Raw genomic sequence first — 14,086 nt, 5'->3', positions numbered from 1 at the left:
TCAACCATATTTTCACAGTTGACGTGTGAAATATTAAGTTTTGAGGATTATGACGTATGAAAGGACTGATTGCAAGAGCAAGCTATGTGAACCGGGCCATGGATGCAAGACAATGGCAATTTTGGCAATATTTGCTGTGAAAGAGCGTGGATTACAGTGTCACCTAACGGGGAGTACAGGAAGTCTTGGACTTCTTTCGGCACCCGTCGCGGCGGTTGAATGTACAGGTGTAGAAGTACTATAGTATACCCTGCTTGCAATGCAAGCGTGGGATGCGGGGACTTTGTGTTAGGTGGCCGGTTGAAGATTTGATACAATCTATTGTTCTGACAAGGCGTTATATTTAACATCTGATGGCGGGAAACAGACGACTACTCTGTCGGCTAATAATGTAGCATTCATTCTTACTTAGAAATTCATGACTTTGAACCGGGATATATTATGACTGTGGACACCAGTGTAACTTGTTCGGGCGCTTTGCTGAGTCATTCGTCAAATTTTGTCAAATATCAAACAAATTTTGAAAGTAGTGATCTATCGATAGGCCTAAATATACACTGAACTAAAGTTAGGGTAGGTCAGTTTGCTATTTCTCTCGAATTTAAACTTTGAATGAAAGGGGTTTAGTAATATCGTAAATGGTTATTAACGTATTGGTAGGCATATCAATATCAAAACAGAGTGTAGAATTGAAGGAATAAACATTAACAGACTGTCCCGTTGGTGATGAGGTGGTCGCAAAATAGAAGCAACAGTATACTTTGCAATTGGCAGACTGTTGCGTAATTTGGGGAGTGAAAGTGAAACACCTCGACATTCTGAAAAGGCGTACATCTGAATATCGGGGCGGGGCGCAGGCGAAATTTTGTCCACTCAAGGTGTGATAATCTCTCGTACTGGAAGCTCGCGAGTTTGAATACTGTAAAGTAAGCACCGGAATACGCTTGGGGTTCCAATATTGAGTTGCTTTACCTCCCGTTAGCAGTCAAGGACTGTCGACTGTTCCTATAGGTTTCGGTTCATCAAGTGTGAAGTTTTTCCTTCATTTACATTTTTGCTGAGCCTTCGGACAGTTTTGAATCAAATCAATAAAAACATCAACAATAACAATTTACCGTCATATCTTCAGCAAAATGACCCTGATATACAACATAATGCACTACTGCTACGTTTATCATACCTGAGCAACACTTTGTAGGTACCCCAGATTATGAAAATGCAATTAAAATTTAGATGCCAACATCGCCATAGTGGTGAACTGCTATTATAAAATTATATCGGTATAGGGCTGAGCTCTCGCAATTATCAGTTTTTGTACTTTGGTTACATTTGTTTTCTTAAATTCTCTCACCCTCAGGTATGTTGAAATTCTCAGTTTATTGACGGACTGATTAGACAAATTCACTGTAAAAATAGCGGACGCTTGACGCGTCTTTACACGTTCAAAATGTAGATGCCCGTGTTCAAATTTGAACGGCTAGTGTTCATATTGTTAACACTAGTGTTCATATTATTAACACTGATGTTCAAAACCTGAACACGGAGTGTTAACAACCATCTCCTTCAAGTGTTCAAAAACTCAGCAGCATTACAGAAGTTTTACAATGCTGTGAAACAATTAACAATCTTCAGTGTTTTTCACTTTTCTATGGCTAAATCAAATTTATTACTGCCTCGCTGTCCGGCAAACGTACACGGATTTTGAAGTAACGAATTTGCCACTAAGTGAAAAATATCTCCGGTCTAAAATTGCTGAAAGCAAGTTTTTTCTATAAAAGGAAGTATACAAAATAATTTTACACGTTTATTACGGGTTGAAATTTTGAAATTTTGAAAAGAAAATCAGATAACCACCATGAACGTTTTAATTTTAACATCGGCGTGCAAGAGGCGTTCTACTCCTAAACACTTGGTGTTCAAGTTTGGTGCCTTTTCTTATCCCGTCATGCATCAAAACGGAAGTTGCGACATTTTTCTTGTAAACGCACGCCGAAGTCGTGATCGTGCGGAAGCAAGACCAGAAAGGGTAAGTTTTCCCTCCAAAATAGTAAAACGTCTTAAATTTGGAAGCATCTGTATTATTATCCTTTGAAATTATTTGTATAGTACTTCGGAATGGTTAAAATACGTAAAGAAACCTTCTTTTCTCTCAGTGGCTGGTATACCATACACTATAATAATAATAATAATAATAATAATAATAATAATAATAATAATAATAATAATCTTTATTACCCCTTAATCATATTAATATTACAATTCAATAATGAATGTACATCTGAGTTGTGCTGTGATAAAGGGTAAACGGAAACGGAAAATAGCAAATGCTAGTCTAGTCCGTTCCCAAAGCCATTTGATGTTAAAGCAAGAAAAAGAAGAAGAAAAAAGAAAACTGAAGTATATCGAGGGTAGTGTACATGAAAGTAGTGGGATTGCAAAGTAACCTAATTGTTACAAAGTAACTAAGTGAATAAAAGAACAACTACATAAATAAATATATAACTAAATAGATACATTACGAGTAAGTAGAAATACGTAAAAAAGAAAACGATAAGAAAAAAAAACGTATATAAAATATATATATATATATTTAAATATGATATACATATATGTAAAGTTGAATATAACTCTTCATCACTTAAAAAACTAATCGTGTAAGAGTAGACTTGAAAGTGCTAAGTAACTAACTAAGTGAATAAGAACAACTACATAAATAAATAAATATATAACTTAATAAATACATTATGAGTAAGTAGAAAATATGTAAAATAAAACAAAAAACAAAATGTATAGAGAAATATATATATTTATATATGATATACATATTTGTAAAGTTGAATATAACTCTTCGTCATGTAAAACACTAACCGTGTACGAGGAGACTTGAAAGGGAGTGTCTGAACGAACTTCTACTAGTTTTTGTTTTAATTTGTTTAGGTAATGTATTCCAATAGATGCAACCTGTATATTCACTAGCTGTGAATACGGAGCGGTGTTTTTGGCCATGGTGTATCGATCGCACTCGGGTCAAGCGTCATCACCACATTACTGTGGCGATGACCCTTGACCCGAGCGCGATCGATATGCCACATTACCGCTGCGTAATCACAGATAACACATGTCTTTTAGTAATCACAGTCGTATGTAAAACATAAGTTAAACATCGCAGAGTGTACACTCTATTGTTTCAGCATATGAGAGTTGGCTTTTTTTTTACTTTTCATAAGTTGATGACAAGAAGAAGCCAATATTTTGTAACAGTATCTAAAAGAGGTACTGTATACCAAAGTCACCCCTGTTCCTTAACCCCTTCACCACTATGGTTTGTCCCAAATCCATTGTTTTCTATGGTAAAGTTGGACCTGTACACAGGGAACTGGGGGTGAAAGGGTTAAGCTAATAAGGTTACCTTGTCTTTCATGTAAAGTCTCATGTCGCCATATTACCTATTGTTGCATTATTTTCAGGATGTGAAAAGTTGGATTGACCTGGTAATCGAAGAGTTATTACAGAAGCTGATGGTATAGATATTGAAGAAGAGTGTACAGGTAGCTGCCTGGAAACATGCTTGAGAACCTCAGTTCATCTCTAATGTAGAGTAACTTTCGAGGGTCAGTAACTGAATTTTGATAAGTTTCTGTATTTTTGTTCTGAATTTATCTAAGCTTTGGTAGAACGCTATGATCAACTAAAAATTACTGGGAAAATAAGCTTTCAAATACGTGTAGTCTCCCTTATCAGATGCAAGAATGGAATGAAGGATTAAAGCAGAAAGCGACAGAAAATTCAGAGTGAAAAATGTACACTCTGAATTTCTGAATTTTCTGAAATTTTCACTCTGAATTTTTAACCCTCGCTCGCCTTGAAAACATCCCTTTTATAGAAAATGTATGAAGGAATAAGGAAGCCGTCATTGTTGGAGGCCTGGGGGTCGGAGAAATTTCATCGGAAACTCTGAAATTTCGAGTACCCGCCTGCCAACCATGATGAATTTGAATAATCCCCCTTCTCTTACCAAGAAATTTTGACGGACCCCCGTGTACTTAGAAAAGTATGTCAATACAATGTATTTGTATTATTAACAAAAATACAGCAATAGTAAAGACCATTCAAATCCTGGTGTACCCTGCTGGATTATCATGGGTTACTTCATGACGGTTGGAAAAGGTGAAACCAACAAGATGAAATTCAAAGTCACAACAAAATATAGATATAAATGATCACACTATAACCATTATACAACTACATACAGTATTTATTAATTTGGAAAGGGATCATGGGTATTTCACTAGGATATCTGACAGGACAGTATTTGAAAGTACAGGGTGGAGAAAAGGCGAGAGGCTGAGGGGGAAAGTGTCAGAGGGGTGTCCACTCTCTTGCATGGAAAAATTTTGAGAAATTAATGTGTGCAATGATGCAGTCTGGTGCAATCTGAGAGGTGTTTTCATTTTTTCCCCCTAACTAAATCTGTTATAACACCCAGAGCACGAGAAGGGGACCCCCCCGTGCACTTATGATGAATTTTTGAGAAATTGATGTGTGCAATGGTGCAATATGAGAGGTGTTTCAATTTATTTTGCACCAAAATTGAGTGACCTCTTCTTTCTCTCCTCGTTTTGAGCAGCCCCTTGTAGTTTTCATTTTTTGAGTGACAGCCCTGAGATTCCTCTGATCCCTCTCCCTCTCCAGGCCGTAAATAATAACAGCTCCCTAAGAGGATGAGATTTTCTAAAACCTGTCGGGCAATACGTTACCAGCAAGCCGTCGTTAGCGAAGTCAAATCAACCAACTACAACCTTGTCATTTGGTCTTGCGATTTGCAGTCCATCCATCGGTCAACAGTTCCCTCTCAGCTGCGCCCCGACTCCAGTGATTGAAACTTGGTTCAAAGCCAGAACATACCCCACCAAATACATATATGTATGTATATATCCAAAAGTATCTTTCAGCCATGGATTGGATTGGATTTTTGAATCGGACCTGCCATAGAGATACACCATCCACATACTTTCATGTCTTTCTGTGATTCAACCGAAAATGGATGAATGATTAGAACTTTTATTATTAATTAACTACAGTTCTTTTGAGAAAGTTTTACGTCATTCATTCATTCACGATCTATTTTTCATTAAGATGACAAAGGTAATTGAGACAAGAAACCAAGTTCTTGGTAATTTTTTAAGATAATGGGCCAAACACAACAGCGATTACGGTTGCATGAATTTACAGAAATGTGACTACGTTACGAGCTGTACCAACAATTTAAGTGGACAGATTTAGCCTTAAGTAGGTAAAATACATCATAGAATTCCCCAATGGATTATGTCTTTTTCGGGGTTTTTTTATTGTTCCAATAAAATGGCCGTTTGGCCCACAAAATTATTAAAAATCTTGTGTACATTTCTGTTGTTTGAATCTGAAAAGGAAGATATGAGCCATGTCGGAAATGCAATGTTAATATAACATTCAGGGGAACAGTAGTACAACTGCCATTTGGCCTTTTTGCCTGGCGTGAACTTAATGGGTGTTGCCATTTCTTGCTCACTTTGGGATAATCTGCTATGAGACAAAAGGTTAGATTTTATAATTACATGTAATATTTTTCTGTATAGGATTCCATCCATGCGTGTCACTGTTGTGGGGTTTCATTAAATTTCCATGCATTGAAAATACAAGAACCTCATTTGGTGTGTCCTAATTTCTGAACATTGTTTAAGGTCTGCAATGTTGATTTGTTATGATAGCCAGCAGATCAAATACGCATGGTCAATTATAAACAATAATTTACGATGTAAGAACTTGTTCACATTTGGAGGATTGGGTTTTAAATGCACATTACTGCCCTTCAATCATGGTCTTTTTCAACGTGCCCTGCTGCTGTGCAATACTATCCTCATGGTGCTCACAGGAACATTCCCTTTTGCACATCTCATATACTCCCGAGATTCATAGGCCGAAAAATGTACGTTTCCCGTTCTACCATTGTTCGGACCCTAGATTTTATCCTTCACTCAAAAAACAGACCCCGCAACCGTTTTCGAAACTCCTTTCAAGCGTCGTATTGGACATGACCAAAGTACACACTGTATCCACGGTACGTTGGTGATTGATGAAACATGTTTGTCATAGTGTACACCGTAGAATTGAAATGTTGCAACTACGTTGATGCAATGAATCTAGATAAAAACAAGCATTAAACAGGTAAAGTCGCACATGCGCAGTTCCGACGACCCCCATCTTTTCACGAAAGTGTCTGCAATTAAGTGTGATTTTACAGAATTCAAAAGACCTGCGGCCTGTGCAACTACGGCGAGATTGTTCTCCGTATGACTTAAAAATTAGTAAAGATTTTCCGAACGTAACAGCTGCGAATGCTGAAAACATATATGTATTTGTCAAATGTATTGGAGAAGTAAGTCAGGGCACAGTGGCGTGAATAGAATATCACTGGTTCTTTCCGAATAGAAGATACGGTAAACATTTGATGTAAAGTTTGTATTTTTATGTAAAAAAGGCAACACAGATATTCGAATTGTTACAAGATGGTGGCTGAGAGAGTGCTGCTAGGTCTATTAATCCCAATGGTTTGAGTTTTCTTCCTTTCCAAGCAGCAAAGGCCGTGCTTTCAAACAGGCCTCCCTTGATTGCGATATTTTAACGAGCGCCCTCAGATAAACCTTGCCTGACGGTCGCGCAAGTCTTCAAATTTACGGATTGGTGAGCTTGTCGTGGCTATGATGGCATTACATCACTCTATGCGTATTAGTAAGTCTTGCTTTAATCCAGCCATTACAAGATGGACCAGTATTGCTGTGTCTCAACGTCAGCTAGCCATCGAAAGGTAAAACAATTTCCCTGTGAACAAACCACCCAATCCATACGTGTTTTTTAAACTGTATCACCGACTACCAATAATAGCCACAGTCGCAAATCTGTAAGACCATACCGACTGCAAACGTGATTTACGAACGTTGTTATCTGGCAAAGATTGCAATGCAATCTATGCCAAATTTGAAGAGTGTACATTTTCCAGATCTAGGTCGACAAACATTTGACGGAAGAAGAAGAAGCGGAAAGAAAAAATACCCAAACGAAACCAATAGGGGCCAGCCGATAGGCTTTGGCCCCTGAATACTGATCAACGATGATCCTATGGCCTTAAGTCCCTCTTTTTCCATTCCATAGCATAAAAGAAAATTAATGTAAATGTGAAAAGTACATTCCTTCGCCTCCTTGTGATATATAATATTTCTGAGATCGGTCGATTTTCCTTGCGACCCATATACGTTCAGTTACTGTGCCAGCTTACGTCTCCCTTTCATGAACTATTCACAGCAAAGGTCAGCGTTCTTGACATTGCGCACAGAACTGATCATATACACATTGACATTTGCTCTCTGGACATATCGGGTAACTAGTGTGAGGGAATTTACCAGAGTTTTCTTGTGTTTGTTGTTGAAGACACTGTGATGTTTGTAAATAGTCAATGACATTCTGACCTCCTTGGATTCTGGCAAAATTACCATTCTCACTCTCTTAGATCTATCAGCTGCATTCGATACTGTCGATCATGGCATCCTCCTCCACCGTCTTGAACATACTTTTGGCATCTCCGGAACTGCTCTATCCTGGTTTCAATCTTACCTCTCAGGCAGAACTCAAACTGTAACTATCAATGGCATACGATCAACAACATCATCTATCTCTTTTGGTGTCCCGCAAGGCTCAGTTCTTGGACCTGTCCTATTTGTTTTGTACACTGACCCTCTTTTTAGCCTCGTCAGAAAATACTCATTAAATCACCACGCCTTTGCCGATGACAATCAATTATACAAGGAAACCACAATCGATCAAATAAAATCAACTGTTGAATCTGTGCAAAGTTGTATCACTGCCATCAAGCAGTGGATGACATCGAATAAACTCCAGTTGAATGACAGTAAAACAGAGGCAATACTTATAGCTTCACCCAGACAAGCTGCCAAATCATCTCTTCCTTCATCCATAATTCTTGGCGATTTTGATATAATGTTCACCTCCAGTGTCAAAAACTTAGGAGTCACACTCGACTCTAACATGAATATGTGTGAACATGTGCAGAATATTTGCAAAGCTGCATACATTCAAATTAGACAAATTAGCTCTATTCGTCACTTTCTCTCCGTACAGGCTACTCAAACGTTGGTCTCTGCACTTGTTCTGTCTCGTTTAGATTATTGCAATTGTCTCCTTTAAATTTCTGGTTGCCCTAAACAGCTTATAGACAAGTTGCAAAGAGTGCAAAATGCTGCCGCTCGTCTCGTCTGTAATGCTAAAAAGTATGATCATGTTCAACCCCTTTTGCAAAAATTACACTGGCTGCCTATTAGTTCTCGTATCCACTACAAAGTTGTATGTACTTGCTTCAATTCACTTGCGGGCACAGGACCGCAATATCTCTCTGAACTTCTACATCAATACACTCCAAAAAGACAACTCCGCTCTTCCTCAGATTCTCGACTTCTCAGTATTCCAAGAGTTTCCACAAAGACTTTTGGCGAGAGATCTTTCTCTTACATTGGCCCTGCATTATGGAACAAACTTCCTTCTGACCTTCGCCACTCCAACTCTACCCTTTCCTTCCGCCGTTCCCTCAAGACTTTTCTCTTTAAACAGTAGTTTAACCTTTTTCGTTTACGTAGTCTCCAGTCCCGGTGGTTCAACATGTCCTCTGTTATATTGTATTGTCACTATTGCGCCTAGAGCTCTGTTAAGAGATTAGGCGCACTACAAATGTACTTTATTATTATTATTATTATTATTATGTTTTGTAAATTTGCTTAATTTTTCTTTGCGCTGAGGGAGACAAATTCTTGAAATTGTATGCCACATTAGGGAGCCTTCAGTAATTACAGGGGGTGGGCCGGGGGAATTGGGGGAGGGTCACTTTTTAGAAAACAGTTCAAGGGGGAGGGTCACTTTTTATAAACCTATCTTGGGGGGAGGGTCACTTTTGACAGAAGCTGATATAATAGCCAAAACTTTGATTGTCCGTCCGTGTGATATTTCTTGAAAAGGAAATCACCAACAAAATACGCACACACCTATAGACTGCCATGCATAGTGTATGGACATTTTGGTGAAATTCCAAAATCAAATTTCTTACACAACCATAGACTTGTAACCACTCTAGTCTAATCAAGAACAATAATCTAAATAATCAACCATACATAAGTGCACATATTTATCTAATTTTGTACTGAAACAAAATTATTCATAGTTTCATCATAGACCCCAATGCATAATGTATGGACATTTTGGTTAAATTCCAAAAACATATTTCTTGCACTACCTTGGACTAGTAACCACTCTAGTCTAATCAAGAACAATAATCTAAATAATCAAGCATACATAAATGCACAGATTTATCTAATTTTGTACTGAAAAAAAATTATTCATAGTTTCACCATAGACCGCAATGCATAGTGAATCGACATTTTGGTGAAATTCAAAAAACGTATTTCTTGCACTACCGTGGACTTGTAACCACTCTAGTCTAATCAAGAACAATAATCTAAATAATCAAGCATACATAAATGCACAGATTTATCTAATTTTGTACTGAAAAAAAATTATTCATAGTTTCACCATAGACCGCAATGCATAGTGAATCGACATTTCAGTGAAATTCCATCATCAAATTTCTTGCACAACCATAAACTTGTAACCACTCTAGTCTAGTCAAGAAAATTAATATCAATAATCAAGAGTACACAAATGCAAAGATTTACCTATTTTTGTATTGCTAAAAAAGCTATTCATAATTTCATCATAGACACCATGGAAAGTGAACCAACTTTTTAGATGAAATTCAGAAATCAATTTCTTGTACACAAATGTTCATTTTACTTCCCTGTTCAAGCAAAGTACATTTAAATACATTATCAAACATTTATAAAATACAGATATAGCATGTTTTGTGGGGGTAAATTGTCAATAATTTGCCTGATAGACTCCATGTATTATGATTTGATATTTTTGGATGAAGCACTAAATCAGCCACATCTTGCATTCTTATAGTTGCACAAAATATGGTGACCCTCCCTAAAATGTATGAAATACCATATCTCTTCAAAAATTCTTGCGTGATAATTGCGACTGTCCCTCCAAAATCACCAGCCCTCCCCTCTGTAATTTGTCCCTAACATAACAATTGAACCAATTGTTATGTAAATTAGCCGATACTGTTTTAGTTATTCCCGGGGAGAATACCGCAGTGGTTGGGGGGGGGAGGGTCAAGTTTTAGAATGTCGGACAAGGGTGAGGGTCACATTTTAGACAGGAGGATAGGGGGAGGATCACATTTTACGGTACAGGTGTTTGCGAAATTCCCCCGGCCCACCCCCCTGTAATTACTGAAAGCTCCCTTAGGTTTCGTTGCTTTGGAAGAGCTTCTGAGAGTCTAACAAATGTAAAATTAACCTGGCAATGTAATTATGATAAGAAATTCTCAATTCATTTTCTTTTTGTTGAAGTACCGGCAAAATTGCCATACATTTTCGTATTATTTCTACCGCAGTTATCGGTCAATCGGAAGAAAATCTATAATTGAGATTAAAGCATTGAAGGAGTCACATCGTGCCGATGCCGTCGAATCGTTGACAGATGTCTTTTGGAGACATTCACCCATGCTGAAGCACTTGGGAGCTTCTTACGAGTGTGTGAAACACTTAAAGGAAATCGCTGTCAACCGTAGTATTCATGATGGTGTAGGGACAATTGCCATCGATACAGAAAAAAACAAGATAGCCGGTGTGTTAACGGCGTTTCTGAAAACCCATGAAAGAGACGGCAGCGAAGATTATGGAGATTCTCATTTGCTACGACCTGTGATGCCCTATCTGGATCTAGTCGCTGTATTGAGGGCGAGGTTTTACCAGCTGGATGAAGTGAAAACTGAGCAGTCACGTGGGAGCATGTTCCTGGAGATATACCAAGTTGGTGTTGGTGATGATTACCATGGGCATGACCTCACTCCGCGGATGACTTTCAACTCCTTCAAACGTGGGAAGCTTAAAGGCGCCAAATTTGCATACAGTGAAATGACCAATCCAATCACCCACAATATCGCTGCGAGGATGCCTCATGTTGTGCAGATAGGCGATATGATCAAATACGCTGCCTTTGACGTAGATGGCCAGAAGCCGTTAGCTGACATGCAAGCTGAGTGCAGAGGTGCAATCATAGTGATGACGAAACTGTAGGAATTCAAAGTGCCAATATGATATAACCGCTCAGAAACATTAATCAATCCCCCCCCCCTTCTAGATAACATAGTGATAGGGTAATACATCTCGATCTGCACTTGCCACCCTCTGCTGTTTTGTGTGCGTTCATCCGGAGACGTCTGAAGCTTTCGTAACCTTACAGTTAACAAAGTCGCCGTTCCGGGGTATAGTTTTGTGTCAAGAAAAGACAATTGCGCAATACCTTTAAACAAATAGTGCGTTGATGATAGGTGAGAGTCTGAAGAAACTTGCTGTACAAAAAGCCACTGTGTACAATTTGTAGAGGAGGTCATTTGCCAGATGACATATCTTTCTGGTAAACACGACAGATCGTGTAACATGTTTATTCATACATTCTGTAAGTAATTTAGAGATCAAGATGTATTTTAGTTATCTTGTTTTCAACATCTTTCAGGATATCAAACAATGTCAAAAAGAGCCACCGACTTTGCCCTTGAGGTTTGATTCCAAGGGAGGTTTCAATATATTTGCTGATTGCTATAAATCTACTTCGTAAGAATAGGGTGGTTACTTGTGCATATGTGTAAAAGAAATTTGATTTTGGAATTTTATGTTGTATGTTGCCAACACAGTTTTTTTCAAAGCAATATTTCTCATCAAAGATGACAAGGAAACCCCCTCATACTATATATTTTCAAAAAGCAGTGACTCTAACGTCTAGTATGGTAGCAGTAGCTTACTCAGAGAATGAAGTGGATGTATATTTGGGGTAAAAAACTCATTTTTGGTATTAATGATAAAAATTAATTTAAGTCAAAAACTTGACGCTATTTTCTGAAATGAGATATTTCACTTGAAAGAAGAGTATATGTAGAAAAAACAACTATTTTATTTGGCATTATCTATCCTCATTCTAAAATGGCAAGGGTTTAAAGACTGACACTCAAAAAAAAATGACTAAAATCATGATTAGCAAAATTAAAATGCTTCTTATTCAAAATGTAACAACTTTGCCAATTGCCAAACAAAATAGTCGTTTTGTTACATAGCACTTTAAGAACATCATGTGAAAATTTCAGAAAATTTGATGCAGCCAGAGTGAAGTTAAACTCTTTGGAGATTTTGAAGTTGGAAGGAAAAAGAAGCCAGGAAATCGGGTGATTTTCATACATTAACATAAATAAACACTTCTTTATCACGCAACTTTCGATTGCTTGACAAGCTACATGGTGAACCAAACCAATATTATAATCTTGGGTTAACAAATTAATTAATTGAATAAATATTTGCAAAAAAGTGACTTTTTAGCAAAATATGCTGTGTTGGGTGCAGCGCCCCCTTAACTATTCATTGTAGTCTATAAGGAAACTATGAACATTAAGTTTTAAGATTTAAAACTAGCTAAATTTGTGTATTTATATACACTTGATTATTTATGTTAATGTACTTGATTAGACTAGGGTGGTTACAAGTGCATGCGTATGCAAGAAATTTGATTTTGGAATTTTGCCGAAACGTTGATTCACTATACATTGTAGTCTATGAGGAAACCATGAATATTTTTTGCAATACAAAACTAGCTTAATCTGTGCTTTTATAAATATTTTACAATTTATATAAATGTACGTGACGAGAATGGGGTGTTTGAAAGAACAGATGTGAACAACAAATATGATAATGTAATTTCACCCAAGTAAAGGTTTAAAAGTATTCTTTGAAAGTTCAAAGGCCAAATGAGAAATTAAGATATTTTGATTGATTGATTGATTGATTGATTGATTGATTGATTGATTGATTTAGCACTTAAAAAATAACCATACAGTACAAACAAGAAAAAAAGACAAAGACAGAAGTGCTGGGATAACACAGAAAAGTTAAAAACTTATTTCCACTGTGGTCCCACGAAAAATAAAATCACAAGCAAATCGGCACGACAACAATTAATAAAAAACAAAATCATTTTGCTCACGTTGAATCATTGCTTCATAAAAATACTTCTTTAACTTTCTTTTAAACAGAGAATTTGAAGTAATACTCTGTATATTTCTTGGAACTTTGTTCCATTCAACACTAGCTGTATATACAAAACTATTCTGATACAACCGAGCCCCACCTTGAATAAAAATAGAATAGGGTCCGGATCTCGTTCTATGGACATGACTGTTAAAAACAAAATTATCAGACAAACATTTCGGTGCTAATCCTAATGTAACTCTATGAACATGATTGAGTTTTATATATGCGACTTTGTGGCTAACAGGTAGCCATCCTATTTGTTTGAAGTGAACCGATTCAAGGTGTGCTCTTGCTGACATACCAAGGGCAAACCGTATAACTTTATTTTGGGGAAGTTTGAAGTTTTTGTTTGCTTTTTAAAGTCAAGGCACTATACCAGTAAGAGCTTGCATAATCAAAATGGCATTGTATCAAACAGTTAGCCAGCAGTTTCCTCGTATGAAAATCTAAAAACTTCTTATTACGATATAAAAACTTGAGACGAGAGCATGTCTTTTTAATAACCTTAGATGCTACTGTTTCACCAGACAAGGATTGATCCAAGTCAGTACCAGATATTGCACACACTGTTTTGCAGCGATGTTGACATCCCCACACAGAACCTGCATTTCCGAACACTGTTTTAATTTTCGACTAGAACCAAACAGGATAGATTCTGTTTTACCGACATGAAGAGACAATTTATTATCAATTAGCCATTCATTGAGATAACCCAATTCCTTACTAAGTTTTGTTTGAATATGTTCAACATCTCTGCCAGACACAAGAAGAGCTGAATCATCAGCATATAAGAGCAGTTTGCATGACACTGCTGATTGCATATCGTTTACATATATTGA

At 37.2% G+C, this 14,086-nt stretch overlaps 1 protein-coding gene across 1 annotated transcript; it reads left to right on the top strand.

Annotated features, from left to right (window-relative positions):
- Positions 1-6,708: 6,708 nt before the first annotated feature.
- Positions 6,709-11,294, top strand: LOC139118220 (uncharacterized). Its single transcript, XM_070681504.1, has 2 exons — positions 6,709-6,844; positions 10,562-11,294. Exons 1-2 carry the CDS (start codon positions 6,738-6,740, stop codon positions 11,244-11,246), a joined length of 792 nt encoding a protein of 263 aa, XP_070537605.1. The 5' UTR covers positions 6,709-6,737; the 3' UTR covers positions 11,247-11,294.
- The last annotated feature ends 2,792 nt before the right edge of the window (positions 11,295-14,086 follow it).

This window comes from Ptychodera flava, chromosome 19 (assembly GCF_041260155.1).
Source record: "Ptychodera flava strain L36383 chromosome 19, AS_Pfla_20210202, whole genome shotgun sequence".
In the NCBI taxonomy this organism is placed as follows: domain Eukaryota; kingdom Metazoa; phylum Hemichordata; class Enteropneusta; family Ptychoderidae; genus Ptychodera; species Ptychodera flava.
Note: the sequence above shows the minus strand (reverse complement) of the source record. Positions and strands in the feature narration are given on the sequence as shown.